At 41.5% G+C, this 25218-nt stretch overlaps 1 protein-coding gene across 1 annotated transcript in view; it reads right to left on the bottom strand.

Moving 5' to 3' along the window:
• Positions 1 to 25218, bottom strand: part of mpped2a (metallophosphoesterase domain containing 2a) — a 71838-nt gene that overhangs the window by 31355 nt on the left and 15265 nt on the right. Inside the window, exons 3-4 of the mRNA XM_083993971.1 lie at positions 18464 to 18645; positions 9821 to 10046 (exon numbers count right to left, since the gene is read on the bottom strand). Of these exons, the coding sequence (XP_083850097.1) occupies positions 9821 to 10046; positions 18464 to 18645 (408 nt within the window). The remainder of the gene's footprint in view (positions 1 to 9820; positions 10047 to 18463; positions 18646 to 25218) is intronic.

Here is a 25218-nt window from a genome sequence, read left to right as displayed (position 1 = left end):
TGTTAGGGAACCCTTCTGATTATTGTTTTGACTCCTGTTTTGCAATAGTAAGGTTGCGTAGGTCTTTAGACAGCTCTTAGACAGCTCTTTGCCATTGCCCACCATGCAATACTTATTGTCTGACACCTTGGTGGTGAGAAACCTTTTTAAAAGGCATCAATCAGGACTAAACCAGCAGATATTACTTTGCACTGATAGGAGACAGGATTACATTCTAAATACTGACAAACTCCAGCTGTTATTTTGGCTTTCCATACCTTTTTGCCCCTCCTTTTCTTCATGTGTTCAATACTTATTCCCTGTGTCATTTCACTTTATTACACATAACTTAATTTATGGACATTAATGTTCGGATTTCTTTGTATGTGTGCATTACTTGGGTTGATGCCAACATCTGGTGAAAATTTCATGTCAATAGCTCTATTAGAAATATATTTTCTGAGTAAAATGTTGACGCGTTCAATACTTATTTTCCCCGCTGTATCTATATGTGATACTGTAGATAAAACTCTTATTTTGAAATGAATGAATGGATCTGCTGCTGCGACAGCCTCCTCTGTGAAGTCTTTCCAGTGGATCTTGGCACCAGGGATTTCGCCACCATTCAGACCCGAGAGCACGAGTGAGTGAAGTCTGGCTCTGGCTCGTTCTACTTCACCTCACAGAGGCGCTGGATGTGGTCGAGGTCTGCAAATGTTCTTCCAAGCTAAACTGGGGAAACTGTTTCTTTATGGGGCTTGATTTGTGCGCAGGGGCATCGTCACAGCGAAACAAGGAAAATAAAACACATGACTGTCGAAAATATTACTATGTGTTTCAACTGGAAGTGAACCAATGCACTTTTTTATATATATGTACACATTTTTGTAATTAAAAGCTTGATACGAATGATGGATTGGCTCAGCCTCATTTCTAGATTACACATCATGATTTTTCTAAAATGGAAGAAAAGGAAATAAAAGTATTGCATACTTCTGGCTATGTAATTTAGTGCAGACAGTCAGAGAGACAGGGATATGGATGGATGGATAGAGGAAATACAAACCTCACAGATCTCCCTCTCTTTACAACAACTGAGGCTAATTCATGCCAATACTGAAACATAACCACTGTGTAGTGGTGCATCTCTCTGTCTTCCCCTCTCTCCTCCTTTCTGCCTTTCTCTCTCTCTCTCTCTCTCTCACACACACACAGACATGCAAGCTCGCACTCAGACACCCCCCCCCCATACACACACACACACCTGACCTTTACAGTGAAAAATGAATACATGAATAAAACTAAAATCTGCAAATGACAAATCTGCATTTGGCCCTGCGGGTTTCCTCTGAGGTGAGCTTCAGAGAGTCAAATGAGGGCAGTTGGATTTAATCTGCCGCCTGTGGAAGGTGCACACAGACAAATAGACACACACATACACACATACACATACACACACACACACACACTAAAGCAAGCCAGCAAACTGGATTGCTGCGGAATAAACCAACACACTGATTGCCATGACACTGGTTAACAGGAACCAAATAAGGATCAGTGTTCCTCCTATCTCACGAGAGCAGAAAACAATGAATACATTCATAACAACTCAATTAAAAAGTAAATATTTTATCCCATATATTCATTTGTGTGCCCTTGTTTCATCTCTGCCACATTCCCCTGTCACATACAGCTGCATTTCCTTTTGCTCGTAGCTCTGCTGCCTGAGAGCACCAGCAGATCTCCTGCTGTGACCCACCCTCCCTCCGAGCCGCACCAGCACAGTGGAACGGGCTCTGACCCAAATTGACTGCAAAAGAGAAAATGCTCCTCCTGGCTGCACAAGACACTGATAATGTACATTTAAGAAAATACCATTTAAATGTTTATTTTATTCAGCTTCTTACAAATTGTAGCACCCTGACTGTGCTTCACTTTGCAAAGGACACATCCACATTGATCTAACATGCAAATGTGGATAAATATGTGGCGCCTGTGTCGAGTCAAATTTGACAGCAGGTTGATGTATTTCTGTTTTATTAAAATGATTATTGGATCAAGAATAGTCTGCGTGATGGTCCTTTGTTGCCGATGGTGAATGTTTTTCTTCCGTGGTCGTGGGTGGTCGACCTCTGCTTTTCAGATTTAGGCACTGCTGTCCTGACTTCATTTGTCCCGGAGCACAGGGGCTGTGGTCGGGGACATTCAAGTGCTTATAATGGCTCATTAGGCACAAACTAGCCGACTACACTAACTATCTGGAAAAATACCAAGAAAAAAAATGCTGAGTGGATGGATGTGAGACTAAGTAAAATATTGTTAAGTCTTATACAGTACGACTCCTTCAACAGTTTGTTTGACTAGGTCCAAATGTCAAAACCTAGTATACGGCTGGACTGTGTCTGAGCCCGTTTGAATTTTGGATTGCGTCAGTGAGTTTCAGCCTTTTATCCGTTTAATGCTGCAACCACTCATAAATAAGGTCAGGGGTTACGAGACGGATGGCGACCTGTTTTAGAAAGACAAGAACTCCAAATCTAATCATTTCTAAACCTGAATCTTCACCCTTCACTTGAAAGGATCAAATGGAAGAAAAATGAATCATCTCCGTCCTCACCCACTTCTCGGTCAGAAACTACAGTCTGGTAATTGTATCCAAGTCCAAGCACAACTTTACACAGCCATAGAGAACAACCTGTGCTATACACCTATCTTTTCAACCTTTTCCACGCTCATACCTCCTACTGCTCTCGAAACAGCATGTGTGGTAGTAACAGATCGACTGTTGTCAAACCGCTGAGGAATTAGTCCAAAAGACTGCGACAATGTTATGAAAACAAAAACCAACAGCCTAGTCATTGCTGTGCTTTTTCAAAGTGGTGCAGTCACCGGCATCACTGAGCCGAGACAAAGGTTTTCATTCTTAGTTAAACAGTTAAAAATACTGTATGTGATCATGTGGATATTGCACTTGACCATACTGTGATTTTAAATACGTTGTGATTCATTCTGCAGCCCTCAAAAATATGCAAGAATATTTTTACATTTGACCAAAAAGAAACAAGAGCTGTGGCTAGATGCTTTTGTCGTCTATTGACGGTCCAACATTGCCACTGCTTTTTTTGTGCAACAAATAGACAATGAGGAAAGTCAGTCAGTCAGGCGCTCAATGACATTCACATTTATTGAGTCCTGCTGTTGTAGATTGGGCCAGAAACATTATCATTAACAAACTTGATAGTGAGTGCTGTGAAGAGAGCGAAGAGTAAAAGGAAGAACATGAAATGGCGGGAGAAACAGAAAAAGGACCAGAAAAGAAAAGAAAGGGCATAAACGAACAAGAGGCAAGAGGGAGAAGAAAGAAGAGGATGCGACAAAGAGAAAACAGAGAAGAAAGGAGGTCGATGAGAAGGAAAGGGAATTGGACAAGAGGGAAAAATGAGTGTCAACGGGACAGGAAAAGAGTAGAAAGAAATGGAGGGGAATACAAATGTGTGAGTGTAGAGGAGATGAAGTGAGAGAAATGGATGAGGATATTCTCCCTAGGTGGATAAAGGAGGAGGAGAGAATGAGGAGGCAGCAGGAGGAGCAGCAACAGTTTGACTTTCCAGTCAAGTTGTGGTCAAGCCCAAAATCCCAAAACAGGTTTATCCCAATAGAGAGAGAGAGAAGAGGAGCGAGAGTCCTGAGTCTCTCCCTCTCTCTCTTACCTCCCTGCTCTGAATCAGTCAGCAGCTTATCAGAGTGGGTAAAAGCAGCAGGATTCCTCACATATCTGTGGCCAGCCGGCCGTCGCTCCGTCTGTATCCGTGTCTGAGCAGAGTGTGTGAGAGTCTGTGCAGCGACTTATGATCCTTTATTATTTGTTTCTGATTTACGGACTCATCCCATAATCAACAGTCATAACGGACGCCGTTTTCAAATGACAAGAACCAAACAGAGCAGCATCGGAAAAACTGGGAAAAGCGAATGATATGGGAATATTTAGGATTGGAGTGGGAAAAAGAAAACTGATCATCAAGATATATTGTATTGTGTGGCAATATTGTATCGTTCATAGACAACTATGAATCTTTTATTACTGTATGTAAAACTGCAAATATGAATTGAACTCTTTAGCACTAGAATACTAGAATACTAGAGTACTTCTTTATACACTTAAGCCTTAATCAGAGAGCTGTTTTCCTGACTTAGTATTTGTCAAGGGCCTTAAATCAATACATATTTATGATATTACTTAACTGACAAGAAGAATTTTGGCCAACTGATCCTATTAATTAACAGTTTAGGGCTCACTATTAATAATTTAAATAAAAGATCGTGGTCCTCTTTTCTTCAAAATAATGTCAAACTGTTTTGTCTGCACAGTGACACCAGACAGAGAAAAAAAGTGAAAACTCCTCATGTCTGTCATCTGAAAACATTTTACATTTACAGTTTATGAACTTGACACATAGTCAAAGTTTCCAGATCAGTTTTCTGTTGCTCCATCTTTAGGTTGTATCATCTAACATTTCAGTGAGGCTCCTGAGTGTTGTACATGTTTAACCTAAAGCAAAAGGTGTCACATTCCTGATCGACTTGAGAGCGACTTTTTACCATTTACAAAGGGCAAAAAACTGAAATTCATATCCTGCATTAAAGCAGCAGACTAGAGACAGAAGATTAAAAAAGATGATTAATTAATACATTAAATGGGTTTAAAGTTCAGACAAAAAGGACTCTGGAGTTTTACTTTGCCTAAAAATCATGTTGCATGGAGCAGAAGGAGTTAACGATGTGAATAAAATCCAAAGCTGTCAGGCTTCAACAGACCTTCAGCCCCTCTCACAGAGAGCTGACTGACAAGGTGCAGGAGCCTGCTCATCTTTCCACAGCGTGTGTGTGTGTGTGAGAGAGAGTGGAGGAGTGTGTAAGTATTGCGGGGGAGGTTTAGGTATTCGGTCTGTTAAGCATCTGTCATTAAACATTGTGTGTTGTGTGTCTTTCATGGTACACTGCTCTCACTCTGAGCAGCAGTGAACTGGGTCAGAACTGAGTCTCGACCGCAGCATCAGGAGCATTAGGAGGTATTCAAAATATCTTCTACAGGGCGATTTGTTCAAAATGACTAAATTAGCTTTAGAACAGGCTGAAACAAACATCTGGATGTGTTTCATGATATGTTTCATGTTGTATTGTCCTTGAGGTCATAAATAAATTCAATGCGTTCACTGACAAAAATAAGCAATAATTTCGATGAGTGATCATTTAAGAATTTTTAAACAAAATGTCTAAATATTTAATACAGTAGTTTAAGGTTCTCAAATATGTGAAACTGCTGCTGGATCTGTTTTGGTCGTATTCAACAAGCAACATGACAACAAGTCACCTTGGACTTCCAATAGATAATCAATCAAATAATCAGCAGGGTTGAATGTTGAACGTTTATGAAAATAACCCAGAGTTGCAACTCTAGAAAATTCATCCTGTTCCCTTAGTGTTCATTAACACATTTGCAGTATATTTTATTTCCTCGCAAGGTATTTTCAGAGGCTGAATTTTATAATTTAAGAATCTAAATCTATTAATTCAGGAGGTGAAAAAAAGTTCAAACTAAAAACAATGACAGTGAAATTACATTTCTGTGGTCATTCAACAAGCATCTAACAGAATTTAAGCAAAGATTTTTTCTAGAGGGAAATGTTTAAGTATTGTTGAGTAATTAAGCCTTGTGGTGGCCATTTCATTAGCTGCTGTACTGAAATAGATTTAAGAAATGAAGGAGAACTTTCATTTGTAAGCCACTAATGACAATAATGCAACAAAACAAAGTTAATTTATGGGACCCTAATCCTCATCTCCATGATTAAATCGTTTTTTTTTTTTTTCTCCATAAATCTGATCTCTCATCAAGCAGTATTAAGTTTTCCAATGTCTGGGACATTTTTCCTTTCAACAGTTTCTGTCTTTTTTGTTTTGTTTTTCTAGATAACTGTTTCTTCAAATACTCTGGTGAGATTAATTAACTGAGGCAACCTGTTGGCACAATCTCAATGTGAACATATTTATGTAACCAAACAGCTAATGCCTGTGAGAAAGCCTGGCCTTGTTCAAATCCACCTCGATCCCCGTAGAGTCGAGTTCAGAGCAGACTCTAATTTCTCTGCTTGAAGAGATAAAATGTTTAAACTTCAGGCGAGGTAAAGTGCAGTTTTGTAGTCAAATGATGTGAAAACAAGTATTTTGCTCACCCACACTCCCACCTAATGAGAGGCCATGAGACACAGATGTGTCAAAAAAATCCTTCAGGGAAAGACTCGTAGCACAGACCCAGTGGCTGATTGATCTTCCTGCTGTAAAACGGCCCCATGCTAAACTGACAACCTGCTGCAGATAATTATGAAATAGATTGTGTTTGCAAAGTGCTGTGGCTGAATGTCATTTTTATCCATAAGACCTTTAAAAACAGACATTCAAATGATGGATTAATCAAAAAATGATGCCAATGGTGGGAGCAGCGATGGAAATGAAGGGTGTAATGGGCAAAACCCTTTCCTCCATCCTCCAATGATTTCCATGAGATTTCAAAATTTTAGACTCTGCTTCTTCCTGGGGTTGTTGACTAACTGCTCAACAGTTAATGTCCCCCTTAAAAAACCAAACAATTAATTATTTTAGTTGATTTACTGAACAGCAGAGGAGATGTAAAGAGAATATTAAAGATACAATCAGTAAACAAAACAATCAGTTTTTCATCTTAAAGGAGGCGCTGATGGACTCAAAAGTCTTTTTTTTTCCTTTTCTTTTTTTTTGCAAACAGCTCTTTCAGACAAAAACTATCAAAGGTGATTTCTTGACAAAGGAAACCGCCTTTTGATGGCATTTTATTTTTGTTGACATTTTGCAGTTTGAGCTAGTCCCAGGGGTGGGACGTGACATGTTCCGAAAAATGTTCACAAAGTTTTAAAATCTGTGGCATTTGAAATGACTTTTGGTTGGTATTTTCCTGTGTAAAGCAATGTCCAAAAATACTCTGCAATCTTTTTTTTTTTTTTTTTTTTTTACAAAAAGGGCAATGGCATATTTTTAAGAAGCAAAACACTCTTATGCTTGCTAAAAATTGAGATGGAGCATTGTGAAACACATTACAGCTCCATACAATATAACGGTAGAGATCCATGTGTAGCGTAGAAATTGAGCCTTAAAACCCACTGTTGAGACTTCTGCAACTTTGTGATGTCACAACAAAGCAATCACCTAGCACCGCCCGCCTGGACAACCAACCTGGTTTGGTTCCTTTCTGAGTGTTTTACCTGAAATCTACTATAACTACACTACTGGATTATTCAGGAAACAGCTATCAGAGGAGAGGCTCAGAGCCTCCTCTCTTCTGATTGGCTGACAGTGATCTGTTGTTACTAGAGCTCCAGAGAGATGCTGAGAGAAGAGATGTAAACTACACGGAGATGGTTCTTTGAGCCACAGATACTTCTTAGGGATCAACACACTCCACTTCACAGACTTCACAGATATACATAAAACAAGATACAATTTTATAGCTGAAACAAGAGGACCAAGCAGTATGAACCGTTTGTTTGGACTGAGGGATCAGTAATTAAAACACTAGTAAAGGAAAATCATTTTCAGTTATTTGTACAGATTCTTTGCTTCAAGCTTTCAGAAAGATGAACTGCTCTCATACTTTGTACATTTTTGCTCATGCTGGTAAGTTTTGAAAACAGGGCTTAACTGAGGATTTTAATGCCGTGTCCACCCTTGAATACCAATTTAAATGTGGCAACGGCACAGACCGCTGCAGCTCCAGCAGTGTTTATCAGGTGGTAGTTACACGGCACATTTCCTGTGTGATGCTGTCGTGTCCCGGCCTGCAGCGGCAGACCACTGAGGGCTCGGAGGAGCTCGGCCACCCAGGCGGCAAGCTGGCGAGCTGTTGATGAAGTGAGGGGTCAGTGCGGGGCTAAGTGAGACCTCACACTGGACAGGCAGGCCAGACCTCAGGCCACGGTGGCATATGGGTGTGAAGGAGGTGAGGAAGCGGAGTAGAGGTTGGGAGTGGGAGGGGGGCAGCCAAGCTGTCCACTCCGCCCTCTCATGAGACCCCCAGCTGTCACAACAGACACTTACCAGCCCTCACACTAAACACCCACCAGGGAAAGAGGGGGGGGGGGGGGGGGGGGGGGGCAGCATCCTTCCTCTTTGAAACAGGAGGATGGAAAAGAGGAAGGATGGAGGGAAAAGAAGAGCGTAATCTCTTCTTCCTGCCGCTGTGATGTCTGAGGAATGCTGGGATCTGCCCCGCCTCCCCCTCCTCGCCCATGTCCTCCGCCACTTCTGAAGCCCGGCTGCAAACCTGCTAATTATAGTCGCTAAAGGATGAAGGTGTGACCTAAATAGTTATTTTAAGTCTGGAGCAGACTTGTGAGAACCACTGTGCAGAGAGAGCACAGAGGCGGTCGCAGCAGGACACGAGGGGGGTGGGGGGTGGGGAGGGGTTCAGGCCTCCAACGTCCTACGACAGAACTCACAGCAGCAGTGCAGGCGAGTTCAGACTGCTCCATTACAGTTCGGACTGAACTATAGCTTTTCTAACAATTGGAAATATGAATGGATGAACGGAATAACTGCATGAACAAACTATAGCGCAGACATCCGTCTTTCTACTGCGGAGAGAAAGTTTAGGATTTAAGAGATTATAGGAAAAATAATCCACTCTAAATGTGATCAGTGACAACTCTAGTTATTCATTTAAAGAAACTACTTTAGCTTCACTAATGTGAGGATTTGGTTTTGTGTCCCATCACTCATTTTAAGACGAGAAGTTAAGGTCTGGAGATGCTTTTGACATTTTCAAAGACTAAATTGTCACGTACAGAAAAACAAGTCCAGAGTGACGCTGTTACAACCACTGAAAAGGACGGTGGTGGTTTCACGTTAAGCTGCTGCTTTAATGTTCACTGTGCTTTATGTTAGTTTATGGGTGAAATTCTAACATACGATTGATATATTTATCTCATTAGATTTAGGTTTTCTTATGTTTATGTTTCATGTGCCAATTGCAAGAGCAATTTCCCTTCGGTAAAAGTACAGTTGAGGAGTTAATTAACAGTAAGATTCAAGCCGCCTAAAATTGTCTGAAGTAAAATAGGCAACTGTAAAAACCTCAAATGGTTTGGTATCTGCATGTTTTTCATTTCATACAAAATGTATATCGCAATTTGATGTGATATATAAAAATATTGGATTTTGGTTTTGCTTTTAAGGAGAAAAACACTATCAAACACGTATTTTAACAGTCACACAACTACAAAATGACACCTACAGACTTATAGTGTTTTCTCTGCACAAACATCTCTCTCCTGAACAACACTCCCATTGGCCTCTGACTGTTGAATACACGCTGTTTACACTGTTCATCGACCTAACACACTCTCCCCCTCCAGCGGTGTTTCCACACCTGAGAGCCCACTGACAGTGTCCCGGTACCACGCGTATCACTTAACCTCGTGTCAAAACACAGGTGTAACGTAAACCCAGGGAGCAGGCGAAGGTCCTGAGCTCATAAAAGAGTGTGCGAGCTGGGAATAGCACCCTGCATGTAAGAGAGGCCCCCCCCTCGCTGAGAGCGTATGCAGAGTACCGAGTTACTGCAGAGAGGGGAGCTGGAAAACAGCCAAGACACTGACAGAGGGGAAGACACACCTTCACCTCGGGGATTCACAATACAACGAGGCAGAAATGTGACTCAGCGGTTATAAAAGATAACACGGTGATGAGACAAGTTAAGGATGGAGGTGGAGGGGTGAGGTTGTGGGGGGGGGGGGGGATAGTAGTCTCCTACCATGGCGTCCCGTATATCCGGAATCCTTTTATGGTGACGTCCGAGTCCTGCAGGTACACACAGTTTGTGAGGAGCGTCTGGACATTGTCAAAGTCCTCTGGTTTGAGTTTGGAGACTGAGGGGAATCGGTAGTAATCCTGCTTGACCAGCTCAGCCATAAAGTCCTTATCAAAGGTCAGCTCGTGGTTCCCAGCGATCACGACTTTAAATTCATACGGAAGGCCGCCTGGAAGAGACGAGAGAGAGAGCAGGGAGAAAAGTGGCCGGTGAGCTGAAAGTCCACAATCTACAGTGATTCACATGTCGGGCTTTGCCAAACTTCCTCCTCACACTGACACGGTTTGTTAGACAAGAACTTTTTCCTCCAACCTCAGCTGAAAAAAATCAGTTACTATGGCATATCTGGAAAATTCATATAGAGTCGCAGGAGTGCCGCAAAAAAAAAGACTGTTAAAGAGTAAAAAAAAGTGGGAATGTATAAAGGAATGGATCAAAGAATAAAAATGTAAATAAAAAGTGTATAAAGGAATGAATTAAACATTGAAATTTGCTTTTACCTATGGCTTTTGCTTTTACAGTATTCTAAAAAAAAAAAAACACAGGATCAAAAACAACAGAATTATTATTTTCTTAATTCTAATCCACTGACTCCATATATTGGGTATCGGTACAGTATATAGGTGATTACTTCAGTTCTGTGCACAAGCTCTGAACCGTTCTTCCTGAAGCTACATTTTTATAAACCCGACATGTCTGCAGTGTCAAAGCTGCGCAGAGAAACGCCCAATCAGCTGTGTTTACCTCTTGCTTCGAATCTGTGAAGAAAGTTGTGAAGAGGTGGACAATGCTAACGAGCTTATTAAAATAATGAAGGGGCCAAAAAACAAAAGGTCAGCGTTTGATCCACATATTATCAAACAGCTTTGATCCAGTTTTGCACAGGTCCTGTTTAAAGGTTTTGAAATCCTGTGTCCTTGTGTTCCAGCTCCCTGTTATGACTGAATAATACATTGTATTCTTACCATCAATGAAAGTAACATGACATTTTATGAAATGATTGACATTTTTTTTCAATCTACCATATAATCAAATAATGAGAAACTTAAGATTTAAACCAACTCTCCACTCAGAAGTGACTCAGCATTCCTGAGAAATTCAGACTTGGTGAAACCGTTGCATAAAGTCGACTTCTATTCTATTCTATGCATTTCTGAATGTGGATTTTAATGTATTTTACTACATTATGTCAAATCTGTAAATTATATTACTGAGAGAGAGAGACTGTGTCTCTAATAGTAAAATTAACATTTTTTCCCCACCACTCTATCATGCATATTCTGTTCAGATCATGCAGCTCTTCCGCCCTTGAAGGCAGAACAGTATTTTGTAGAATCATAAATGTGCTGTTCTTCCCATGTTCAATGTCCATTTCTACAGTAACAGCATGTTATGTTGTCCCTATATTTTTTTTTTACACAGGGCACAGACTCCCTCAGACGCTCTCTATATTCCTAACCCTGAGCACAGATCAGGGCTGGAGAGAAAACTCCAGTAAGTGGAGGGGAAAAATACTCTCCATTCAGACAGTCAGAGAGGTTACAACCACAGCCGACGGCTCAGCTTGACCCCAGCGGACCGCCGTCCATCTCTGCCGAACACTGGGCTGCTGGAAGAGGCATGAACCTGAACTAAATAGAGAAGAACATCTATTACGAATCCCATCCCCTCATCTTTCAACTTCTGCTGTGCCCTTTTCTCTCCTTGGTTCCCTTTCGCCATCAAGAAACTGCCTTACTACTTTATTCCAGCTGATTGAGCACTCAACGAAAGGGTCTGGCCTTCATCATGCTTCTACTCTCCCTCCATATTTCACTTTTTTCCCCCCATTTTTTGGGGCTTCCTGTTGATTTTATTCCACTCGTCCTTCGATCCTTCCTGTCTCTTTTAAGCCTTTTCTGTAGATGCAGCACAGACTAATTTATGTGAAGAGTTAAACTAACAATAGCTACGGGAATAATGGATGTTAAGGTGCAGCTGCACCCCAAACAATATGATCCACGTCAAGGCTGCAACTCATTCTTGTTTCCATCATCAATTGACCAACCAAGTATTTTCTATTTTCTCTGTTAATCTTTTTGTCTGTTGAAAACAGTCAGGTTTTCCTGGAGCTTTGGTGATCAATAACACCATTTAATTGCTTGTTTAGTCTGATCAACAGTCCAACAAAACAAAGATTGTGTGTTAAGTTTCAACTAAAACAGACAAGAAAATCCTCACCAGAAAGAGGCTGAGCTGAGAATTTGAACAAAATACTCAAGGTGAAGTGTTTGTTGTTGTTTTGAACCAACAGCTGAGCCTCAGAGTCGTGCCACCGACGGCTCTGTGCCATGCTAGGGAATCCATGATTACTAAAGCACCTTTGTTAACATATGGTCATATTGTTTGGCTGATGTTACACGTGCCGTCAGAACATTATTTACAATATTGCAACGAGCCATGTGCTTTTTGTTTTCATTTTAAGATCCAAATGCAGCGTCACATACCAAGAGTTCTCGTGTTTGGATGGATCACAGTGGACAATCGCCAGCAGATGAACCTGGTGTTAACGTTAAGTAGCCTCTGAACATGGGTGACAAACTTGCCTAATGTGATTTAACAGGATTCCCTGTAAAATATGAAAATATATTTATTGACAGAAACTGCACAAAGCGCTGAATGGTATGAAATCCTCACACATACACGGCAGGATTATTGCATCGGTTTACAATTGCGACGCCTACATCCACCTACAACACAGAGTGTGACTGACAGGATGGTATTCAGCTCACCAACATTAGCCGACACCCTTTGTTCACGAGGTGCCTTTGTCCAATTGTTGCTCTGCTCCATGTTAATAGCAAAAGGTATAGTAATACGAGCCATGGTGAAAAATTGAAAAAAAAAGTCCAATAAAGAATCCAATGAGACTTTACAAATATTTTTTTTCAAAATATGTATGCTTTCAGCTTGTGAGAGTGAAAGGAAATGTTTAACTGCAGTGGACAAAAGTCAAATTCACAATTGGAAATAAAACGAATAAAAAGTGAATACATGGGTCAAAATACACTGGCTCAAAGCAGAGACATCCATTTCAGCTGTGTGTGTGTGTGTGTGAATGTGAGAGAGAATGAAAGTGTGTGTTCTCTAATGCTGAAAATGAAAGAATCATGGTTGCCTGCCTGGTCTATAAGTTTCATTCCTGCTGCTCTAAATTAGCTCTTGTCGCGTCTCAGGATCATAAATTCCGGGCTAACCTTATATGAGAGTGCCGTGTCTCAGTCCCTCAGCACTCTAACTGGATCACGCATCCATTTACTCACACACACACACACACCATGGCAAATCATCGTCTCCACCACCAGGCTGGGAAAAGGTGGCGAAAACATAATTACCATCAAACAAACTCCATTTCCATTACTCCACTGGGAATTTTTACTGCTTTTTATTGCCACCATGATACATCCTACCGAGCCATGGTGCGGTGATACACCTAGATTTATTTTGTATTCTTCACCCACAAACAGGGATATGAAAGAGCAGGAGAATCAAAATCCAAGCTCTGAAAAAAGAAGAATTGTGTGTTCGCAGAAATGTTTTGTCATACTGACGAACGCAGCCGTAGATTTGTCATCAATTCGTCTGCATAATCAAAATATTACAATTAGAGAAAGAGTTTTCACAGCGCACAACTAAAAATATACTGGTTCCAACCAGGGGTTTAACAGAAAAATCATACTCTACATGACATCCTGAAAATTAAAAGAGGTGAATATACAAAATGAAGGTGCCCACCCCCCATCTGCTCATGTCAAACCTTGACAAAATATGATGAAAGAGAATCAACACGTTTTCTAATTAGTGCAGACGCAGGCAGGCAGTATGCATTAGTTAGAGAAGAAGAAGGTTAATGTGAAATATGCAGCGGCAAAACAGAAGACAAAGACTTTACTCTCTAAAACTTTCTATCTTGGTTTCATCAGAACAGACAGCCTCGAGTCCTTTGGGTGCTGTTTTTTTTTTTTTTTTTTTCAAACTCCAAGTGTCTCTCGTGTGTCTTTCACTGAGAAGAGGCCACTAAGCCATAAAGTCACAGTGATGGTTGTCCATCTGGATGTTTGTCCCATTAACACACAGAATCTCTGTGGTTGAGCAAGAGAGGTTTTCAGGTTTACCGACTCGAGGGTGAGTCCTGCATTTTTTCCTAACTTCTTCTGTGCACAAATGAAGGAGGACTTCCTCTGCAACCTTCAATGCAGCAGAACAGTGTGTCTCTGACCTTCGAGCAACTTCCTCCTCATGTTCTGGTTTTTGCTTTGGTCTGCAATGAGACCTTACATAAACAGGTGTTTGCAAACCATATCCAGTTTACCTGGAGTGGACTCCAAAAACTGATGATCGAGAGAAATGGGAGGAACCTGAACAAAATTTTTAGGTGTCATAAAAAACGATCTGCAAATATTTCTTTCTGTTTTATTAAAAAAAAAAAAAAAAAAAAGAACCAAAAAATCAAATCCAAAATGTTCGTGCTGTGTGTACGGATAAGGGGTATTTGGAGGTTTCTGGATGGTTGGACGTCTGTTTCAAATCATCTACTCTTACAACAAACTGGTGAAAAAAAAAAAAAAAAAAGGAGAAAAGAAAAACCCACACAAGTGAACACACGCGCGCCTCTGGGAGCATCTTAAAGCAGGAGATCAGAGTCGGTGCTCTACCATCAGACAGGCTGGGTCAGGGAAAGCTCGTTCCTCGGCATCGATCTCCAATGATATCCTCCAGGAGACCAAACAGCAGTCAATGGCCCGGACAAAGTGCTGCCTCCTCCAGAGTCTGAGAGGAGCAGACGGAGGAGGCCGAGGGGGGAGGAGGGGCAGCGGAGGAGCGCAAACACATAACTCGAAATTTTCCCCACCCTTCTCCACCTGTCAAAACCACTTTAGATTCAGACTGATTCAATTTTTTTGCAATAACAGTTTCTGCATGCTGTAAAAAAAAGAAAAAAAAGAAAATAGTCCTGCTTAACATCCTGCATGCATGGAACTGCTTTTTGCGTTTTCAGGAGAGGAGATTGTTTCTAATGTGGAGCTACCACGCACGTCTGGACAGAGATCAATTTTATGCTTTAAAAATGAAAATGTACTACCGAGGACGTGACCTTTAATTTCCACAATATTGTAAAATGCTCTTCTTTACATAAAGGTCGAGTGACCATTACCAACCAGAAATCAATGCATTATTCAAATCGGACCAGAGGACGATCAGAAAAACTATCAGATGTGAATGAATCGATCATATGCAGCTTCACAACTTCCACAGGGAGATGAATCTAATGAAGCTGAAAAAATAGTTTTGTTTCTCCTGAGACGCCACAGTTGCATCCCAGCGTGTTGAAGTCTGCGCATGTTTGAGGAGTCGGTACTGCAACCGTCATCCAGAAAAACGTCAAATCATTTAACTACTACAGTATATCTTTAAAATGCCATTTTTCCTGATGACTTCCATTAGGGGTGGGACGATATGGGTAACTCACGATTCGATACTGTGGCGATATTTGGCCCACGATAATGATAATATCACGATACACGATATCTGCGATATTCGATATATTGCAAGAAATTTCATCAACGATATATCACGATATATGTGAATGGAAAAAAAAAACATAAAAGGGAAAAAGTCTCATGCATTTATTCCAAAACTTTGTACAATGTACAAATGAATAAACACTGTACAGCTGGAGACATTAAAGTGCATGAACATTAATAACATGTCTTATGTAAACCAAGACAGTGCTTTATGATACTGAAAAGTCAGTAGCAACTTGTTTTATGTAATTTTCCATTCATGGTATTTAAAAATCATTTTCTGTAACATTATAAGACAGCGCCGCCCCCATTTTATACAAGTGCAAGTTACAACAACATATTTCAATTGGATTTAGGTCTGAAACATGATTTATTATTTGAAAAAAAAATTGAAAAAAAAATTTTTTTTTTGAATTTTTTTTTTTTTTTTTTGAAAAAAAAAATCGATATTTAAATATTGAATATCGATATCGTATCGCGGTATAACGTATCGCGATATATTGCCATATCGATATTTTTGCCCACCCCTAACTTCCATCATGCTGTTGTTTCTCTGACTCACTCAGTGACTCCCTCCGCCTTCTTCTGAGAGGACAAAAAACAGCCTTGGAGAGAATATTGAACCTTTCACATGCACTTGTGCTTTCTTGGACAGAGTCAATTAAGCATGGAAAGCTCAAAACTGCACTGCACGAGCCACAACATAAATGAGCTGCATTTTCTTGGCCTGCAGAGAGCCTTCTGTCTCCCAAACAGCAGAAAAAGAAGATACAATAAGAATTAAAATCTTTTCAGTGACAAAATCTTATTGACTTGACTAATTCCAGTTGGAAAACCATGTGGAAAAATGACAGGAAGATGCTGTGGAAGTGATGAGATCTCTAGGATTTGATTATTTAAGATATGATGGAAGGCGAACCAGTCTTTGCTGTACAAGGCAACACACAATTACGATACAACTTTGGTATCTTACTGTTACAGTCTCACTAAATTCATTTAAAAAAGAAAGAAAGAGTAAAACACTTCATTGGTTGATGAGAGTTAAAGTTTCTAGTCATCGATCACCTTAAAAGTGTGGATTATGTTGCAGAAATAGTTTGAAAAGTTTCCATAGCCACTTGGATCATTTTTTAAAAATGTTACTTTATATTTTTCTTTTTGGCTGTGAAAACTGGGTCAGCGTTGGAAGCCACTGTAACTGCTGTGAATCCAGACTGACTGTAGCTGGTGTCGTCTTTAGAGAGGGGAAAACTTTGACAGCCACCTTTCAACTTCACAGCAGGCGAGTGTTTGATACTCAAAACAGATTTTGAGAGGAGTGCTGCCTTAAGCTGAGAGGGTTTACTTTTTTTTTTTTTAAAGGTCTAACACATCCCCGCAGTTTTCTGTTTGACACTCTGCTATTGTGATTTACCATTTAATCTGAGAAAGGGAACTTGGTTTTTCATCGTGGTTAATTGGGAATGATTTTCACCAAGAATTAATGTATTCCTCCCGGCAGAGAAAGTGTGTCATGGGTTGGGAACTGAACCAGGATTTTTTTTAAAAGGTTCAGACCTCAGATCTTCTATTCCCTCTGCTTTGTCAACATCAAACCACTTCCCATTTTCTTGTGGTGCCTTCCTCTTTCACACCCTCGTTTCTACTTTTCATCTACTCTTTTTAGTGCACACATGAAAAGGCATGGTGAACCTTCCTGTCGGCCGCTGCAGAGCTCTGCAGCCTATGCTTATTTGTAGCCAGTGAGAGACATTAAAGGAGAATTCCGGCCATTTTTGACCCCTAAATCGTTGTCCTGATGGTCACCCAGTGTTGGGGGGAGCAAAAAACGCGACTAAAATTGATGCAGGCAAACCGGAGTTACACCATGGCTAGACGGCACTAGCAATAGCAACAACGCTAACCTATGGGGGCAATTTTTTCAACCACAACAAGCACTCAAAAAACAATCAAATATCTATGCTACATGACTCAAATCCTTATGACACACCACTGAACTCATGTAGTGTACAGTATAAACTTCGTGTTTTTGCATGTAGTCACTCACCTCATGTAGCCTAACTCTGAAACATCCTGGAAAGACATTACTATCCGATCGCAGAGCGATCAGCTTGTTGTGATGATTTCTTTACAAAAATAAACGGTAAGAGATATTTTGGACATTACCACTGCACTGCGACCGTTTTTTTTTTTTGAAATCACCACAACAAGGAAAAGGTGTTCATTTCTGAACGATTTAGGGATCAAAAACGGCCGGAATTCTCCTTTAAGCACAATCGGCTAGCATCAGTTTGCACAAATGTTCTGTGTTTTTACCTCGTTTTAATTTACACCAGGTAGTATGTTTGCAACTGCTTGCTTCTTGGTGTCGACAATGCAATGCTTTGTTTTGTTTTTTAATAATCAATTTTTCATGAAACTCTTTTGTTTCACTTGCCGAGGAATGACGACTCTGTTGAAACTAACAACCAAAACATAAATGGGGAAAGTGAAATGTGTTAAAAAAAAAAGAGAACAGGTCAGAGTGGGTGGCATATTTGAGTGTCAGATTGTGTGTGTGTCTGTGTGTGCAACATGACAACACTGGCAGGACAGAAATACTTCAGAGTTGCCATGAGCTCTCGCCTGAAGGGTCCACACATGAAACACTGTCTGCTGGGACTGAAGCCACACACAAACACACACACACACTCAAACACAGCCTAGAGCCCCCCCCACCACCACCACCAATCCCACAGCATGAGGCCAGAAGGAGAGGTCAAAGGTTAACTCAACCAGGGTGTCAGGTCAGAAGGGGTTAAACTGGACACTTTAGCACAGCAGTTGGGGTCAACGGGGGGAAAGAGGGGAGGGAGGGCAGCTTCATTGTGCGGTCCAGTTACTGGGTTATGCACGCAACATGTCTGGTGTCTCTTGTCCCCCCCTTGGCCCCTGACCATAGAACACCATGAAATGTTTGTGGCGTGTGAGTGTGAAAACGATGCGTGCGCTCAGCGGCAGCGTGTGTTAAGCAGCTTAGTACCTAGCCAGTCGTTGAACTTCTTAACCTCGGAGGGCAGGCCCAGCTCGGTGAAGTCGCCCGTGTGCAGGAGCACGTCGCCGTAGGGCATCTGGATGCCGTCTGTGCGCGAGTGTGTGTCGGAAACGCACACGAACCTGGTGTGTCCCGTCGGTTTGGGAGTGTCATACGGAATGGGGTCCACCCTGAAAAGACAGAGAGAAAGATGTTCAGAGTTAGGCAGCGTGATACGAGTCTGGACCGTGAGCTGATTGGCTGGCTGGCTGGTTGAATGTCCGTTTACATGTCATTCATTATTCTCCCTTAAGTTACACAAGAGTTATTGAAAGTTTTATACATTTTTCCCAGATATTTTGTTGCTTATACAACAGCCGGTAGAGACAGACAGGAGATTCAGAGACAAGCAGGGGAACGACATGGTTCAGCTGAACCGGATTCAAACCAGCAGCTCTAACTGAGCCCAAGTGGGATGTGGTTTGGACATCAGATCACCCAGAGATGTAATACATTGAAAGTTGACGATTTGAACAATTCAGATTGTGAGTATGTGTCTCGTTGAAGTATGAACAACTGCTTTCACACTGAAACATAACCCTTGTTTGATCCCTATTCTGGTGTACAGTGTATGGCCAAGCTTAAGTCACCTGTTGGACTCTGGGATGCTCCGACCACTTGCTGCATGTCACTCTGCACTATGCCGTCAACACAGTCCAGTTTCCTGTCTAGCTTTTTGTCCTAGCATTAAAATCAAATTAAAATTCATGCAATCTGTTTAAACAGTGATTTCCGACCCATGAAATCCCATCAGCCATCAGTCAAGTGATTCATCTGATTGCATGTTGTCACCAACAAAAAGACCAAACTCAACCAATCTCATGCAAGGTGTGAAATTGTTCTCTCTTTATGAAACGTCTGCCCTTGGTTTTAAAATTGTGAACATTGCCTTTTGTTAAATAACAAAAAGAGCTACAATTCAAAGAATGTGCCCTTTTTCCTCTTTGTTATATCCTAAAAGGGATGTGCTCGATAAGAGCACATGGAGGCATAGTTTTATTTTTTAGGAATTATATGCAAATTTCATACCAGATAGCAGAAGGGGCACAGGCGAAAACAGGAATCTTAAAAAGATAATTTGTTGTTCAAAATAAATAACACAGTGCACGGAATAATGCATGCAGCAGAGCAAAATGCGTCTCAAAGAAAAGAGTGGACATCACAACAGTGAAAAATCTGTATTCTGGTCTGGAAAACAACCAGCACACGGGTTGATTTGTGCACACAAGGAGGGAAATGGCTGTTTTGTGGCATCAGATTGGCTAAAGAGACAGTGAATTAAGCCACGTCTTGCCCTCTCTATCCATTATCTAAAGAAAAAACACTTAGACCCAAGTCTGGCTGGAAAAAGCCTTTTATTCAGTGTTTTTGTTCAATACGAGTGCGTAAAAAAGAAGAAAACCTGTACTTTTTTTTTTGGACTGAAAGGCAAGAGGGGGAAAAAATCATCTTGTCTATAATTGAAGTCTACAATGTGCAATCCTCCAGCACTCTGCCACTAGACCATTATTTCATTAGAAGGGATGTCACTCTGTCGACAACATCAGACACATAATCAACGCCGCAATCTCCAACCTGACAAGCGCACGCACACACACATACAGAGTTAACTCGCATGTGTGCACAAACATGGCACAAAAACAGCCACAGAAGCAGATGAAATCAAAAGGTTTCAGACTGACGAAGACGCTATTAACGGAGATGGAGAAAATAGGCACCTTGGCACAAAAGAAAATCTTACTGGGAGAGAGGCAACATTGAATTTGAGAGGTTTCATTTGGGAAGCAATTTTCCTGTTTTCCCCATTTGTGTCATGTTGACCAGAATATTAAACTTGGAAAGTCTCCACACAAAGACCACCGGGGTTCTGTCGTCGTTCTGTCTCTGAGATGAACAGTCGTCTACAAGGTCAGGTTGACGGTGAAGATGGTGATCGAGCCGACTCCTGTAGCCACAGTGTGCAGGCTCAAGTCCACCCAGCGTCTCTTGTCACTGTCTATGATCAGAAGTCTGCAGTGGAGGTGGTCAATTATGATAAAATCTTCAATTATGGTACAGTGGTGGGCGACAAATTTAAAGGGAAAAAACGCCACAAAATCTTGATCCACCACACAACTCCAAGAGTGCCTCAAGTCTCCAGCTCTCTGAACTACACTGAAGGTATGAACTCCCTTCTTCCTTGATGTTTTAATGATGGTGGTGGAGAAGAGTGCCGTCGCAGTTCAAAATTTTCCACAGGTGTTGAGCTCAGTTGAAAGCTAGAGACTGTGAAGGTCATGCCACATTCATTTTCATAAAACCCAGGATATGTTGTATTTCTCCTCTCATTTATTCTGCTTTCACCTTTAATTTGCCTCCATCTGCAAGGTGTGTTAAAGGTCTCGTACAGTATAAAGGTAGAGGTCCATGCATAGTGCGTTTATAAAGCAGGTCAAGCTTCTATATTATTACTGTGAAAGTATCAAAGCCTCACTCCAGAGAGAGACGCACACACAGCCTGTATTCAGAAAGTGAGTCTTAAAAACAAGCTGCCGGGACTTTGTGATGTCATGAAAAAGCAGTCACCAATAGCGAGTGTGCAAACCTTGCAGGATTTGTTTTTTGTTTTTAATGACCAAGTACAGTACTCACTCAAAAAACAGTCAACCAAACAGAAGAGAGGGTCAGGGGTCCTTCTCTCCTCTGATTGGTTGACGCTGCCCTGTTGTTACTAGAGCTCCAAGGAGGACGTAATACTACACTGCCATGGCTTTTGTATTCAAATCACAAATGTATCTTCTTATGGATCAACTGAATTATCTATTTTTCCACAAACCCTGTCTTTTAATCACACGGCAAACGTCGGGTAAATGCAATTTTGCCGCTCTCTTTGACTTACAATTCCCACCACAGAGGACTGATACAAGCAGATATCAGAGGGCTGAGAGCGTGTGTCAGTAGAAACAGCAACATATTGCTGATAAATTAACGCTGTCCCGCTGTACATGTTGCACAACTCTCGTCTGTTGCCACTGAAGTCTAACCAACATTTGTAGTCGCCATCTGTGTTCAGTAGCCACTGTCTGCAGCCTGTAAAGCAGCTGCACACATGCTGTATCTCCAGCTCCCCGGGGGTCTGTTGTTTCTGCCTCTGCAAGACTGGATGAATCTGAAGCTGCGAGCGAGAAGAGGCTGCTCAAAAAAAAAAAAAAAAAAGACTGACATACTTGGCTTAGGCTGCACTCACACAGACAACAGCACTGTTTGATCAAATGTAGCCCCCTCATCAAATTGAATGAGGAGACTCTGTGGGCCCATTGGTTGCCTCTTAAATTTGCATATTTTCTAGTTTCCATTGGTCCTATATAATAATAAACTGCAGAACTCTGGGACCTGGACTGTAAATTTATTTTTAAATTTTTATTTTTTGGGTGGTTATGAATGATGCATCCAGTCAGGAGTCTGACCAGTGATGTTCTGGGAGCCCTCTGCTGCCCTGTCTCCTTCTACTGTCCTACCATGATAAAAAGGTAAAAATGCCCATAAAATTAAAAACTACATGCAGTGAAATATTAATTGAATCCTGAATTATTGCAATTTAGACGCTTATTCAGATCAACAAATACAACACCCTCACCACCTCAGTCCTCTGCTTTGTCTAGTTTATGCAGGGCTGTTTTCAGTCTGTTTGCCTGAGCAAGCACAAAATATGCACCGTAGACCTGTAAAACTTTAATGGCGCTCAAAATTAATGTTTTCTAAAGATGCGTCTAATTAAAAAAAGTTAGCTTTACTGTATTTTTGACAATTTTTCTCATTTACAGTCCAACACCGACCAGCCTCAAAATAGTAGGACTATGGCTATAGACAGGATTTCTAATGCGTCTCTGGTCTGTAGCTTGTAGCTTTGTGTCTGTGGCTCTCATTCTTCATTGGTCGTCTGCTTTCAGTCAGTCATCAGTGTTTGCCGGTTGTTAGCCGTGTCCCTCCTTCCAAGCTCGTCCACAGCTTCAGCTGGGAGACGCCGGAGCAGATCTGAGCTCCTCAGCTGCCCCACAGCGGGCCTGGCCTCCATATCAAACACAATGGACAAAATGAAAAACTAGCCACAGAGATAATAACATTTACTATTGACTGTGTGCAGTAAATAAGTCTCTGTGCGCCCCCCCACACACGCGCACACGCTTGCACCCACACACACACACACACACACACACATTAACTTGAGCCAGCAGAGCAGCACATACATTGCAGTGTAGCTGCTGATTAGATCTGGTGCTCTGTGGTGCCTGGACGTCATGAAGCTTTACAGGACTCGACAGTTCTCGTCATGGAGGAAGGACGAATGCAGAACCACATGGGATGACAACGCGCACGAGAACGCACACTCGCACACACACATATATACATATGTATGCATGCACACAAGCATGAATATTAAAACAAAGCCAAGAGAAAAACAGCCTCCATATCCACTCCTTTGAGATTTAATCCACCAAGAGAATGTAAGTAAATACCAGCAGCCCCTATCAATTAGAGCAGGCCTGGGCCAAGAAACCTTCATGATAGTGCTGCATTGGTGTCTCACTCTCTCTCTCACACACACAAAGAGAGAGGGCCCCTGTCTTTCCTGTTAACATATGACTGTATAAGAATTCAGAGGTTCATTAGTAATGTATACAGGAGTTCAGGAGTTCAGCAGTGCAGCACAGGCCTCTGATCTATTGTAAACGGAGACAGTGAAAATGAAAAAGACTTCCTGCGCTCCGGCTGCAGGTAAAAGAATATTCTCCAGTGACAGACTGAACTGTGTTAGCATGAAGGTTCGTGTTAACATGTCTGAGCTCCGGCGTGACATCAGAGGGAAGACTGCGGAGGAGAAAGAGTGAAGGGGGGGAGAGGGGGGTGGGGTGGGGAGAAATGCTAATGCGCTCGAGGAGGGCAGCAGCACACTCTCAAATCCGCCATGACATTGGAGCTGACACAAAACCGAGGTCTGTGGCTGCAGAAATATCTGCTCGATGAAGAAACGTCTGTGATCATTCGGCGGAGAAAACCTCACAGCGTCGACTTCCACCTCACCTCCGGCTGCTGCGTTCACGGCAAGAAATTAGCTTTAAGATTTTTTTTTTTTTTTTTTGCTCAAAACCGTGATGGTTAAGTCGCCTTCATGTGCGCCCGTCTCACAAAACAAAATTATACATCGTTGCACTTCTGCAACAGCGCATTCATTTTCACTTTGATTATGAAGTGGAGTATTTCTTGGGCTTGCACCAGCCACACACCATCCTCTGTTCTTAATTACAGAGGATGTTTCACGTTTGGCAGCAAAATGAAGAAAAAAAAAATCAAGCCAGTTTGTTCTTGTTTTCTCTGAGAATGTCAAGCCTTTCTGCTGCCTCAGTGTCTGAAGCCGTCATTTATTTACATCACCATAAGGTAGCAGATTTGAATGTTACTGGAAAAAAAAAGAAATTCAGGGGGAATGAACATGAAACAGTCCAGTATCATTACATCCTGTGATCATTAACATTACATCCTGAAGCAATAGCATTAAATCCAGTGATGTTGTCCCAACTGAGATCAGTCAGTCCACAGCTTGTGTTTTATTGTAGCAGCAACAGGTATCCCACAGTGAGGACAACTGAATTACACTATGTAATAATTACATGCGTTCACGTGAATTAACACAATTATTATTATTATTATTATTAACAGAAAAAATAAGCCAAGGTAACATGTCTCAGGACATAACTCGGTTGTATGCAAATAATAAAAGGATTTCTATTCAGACACAGGCTGCATTCAAACGGGAGGTTTAAAAAAAAAAAAAAAAATTTGCATTGCAGATATCACACGTCTCACACAGTTTGTAAAAGTTCCAGTCAGCCAAAATATTGTTCTTTCAGCCGCAGACAGCAGATTTTAAACGGCATTAAGTCCAATCTAGAAATCACATTTTATGACAATTGGGGTATTCCTAATAAAAAACCCTGTAGCCTCCACAATTTATAGAAATTGCATGTTTATTAAAAGCGAAAAATAAGGCGGACAAACTCGATTCTGCTCCAGGATTAAACCCATACATGTGATATGAAGGAGGAGTGAAAATCAGCGTGGGAGAAGCAGGAGGAGGAAAGGTGGAGAGCTCTCTGATGTCTGTAGGAGGATATTTCGTTTGACTGAGCGCACTTGGCTCCGTGGCCTTTTGGAAAAACACACAAGCAAATGGGGTCAAAGTTCAGCCTGAGCTTGCTTCTTCAAACGTGACGCTTAACTCACTGCAGATAAGGAGGTCGCCGTCTCTGTCGCTCTCTGACTCCTCGTTGCTCTTTAAGGACGTCATATAATCACTGTGATTGATTGCAAGTTGGGTTTTTTTTGTGAGTGTGTGTTTTCTCTCTCTCTCTCTCCCATTACTGAAAATGGCTCCAATCCACAAACACACAGTGGTTTGTTCACTACCTGGCCAAAAACCTGTCGGGCTAAAGAGCTCTTCATCACTCTTTCCAGTATTAGTTACATTGCTACAAGTGATGATTTAATGTTTGCCTCTAATGTGAAAATAGACATGACCATAGGAATCGCTGCTGAACTGTAAAGTCTCGATGATTTTAACTGTGAAATCCATTTTTATTAAAAAAGGGGATTAAGGCAGGTGAGGCTGGGAATCCCAAAGAGAGTGGAGGGGGGGGGCAATGCTTTACTCTCTGAGGGTGCAACAC

This window comes from Trachurus trachurus (assembly GCF_905171665.1).
Source record: "Trachurus trachurus genome assembly, chromosome: 3".
In the NCBI taxonomy this organism is placed as follows: Eukaryota; Metazoa; Chordata; class Actinopteri; order Carangiformes; family Carangidae; genus Trachurus; species Trachurus trachurus.
This window is presented reverse-complemented; position numbering and strand designations above follow the sequence as displayed.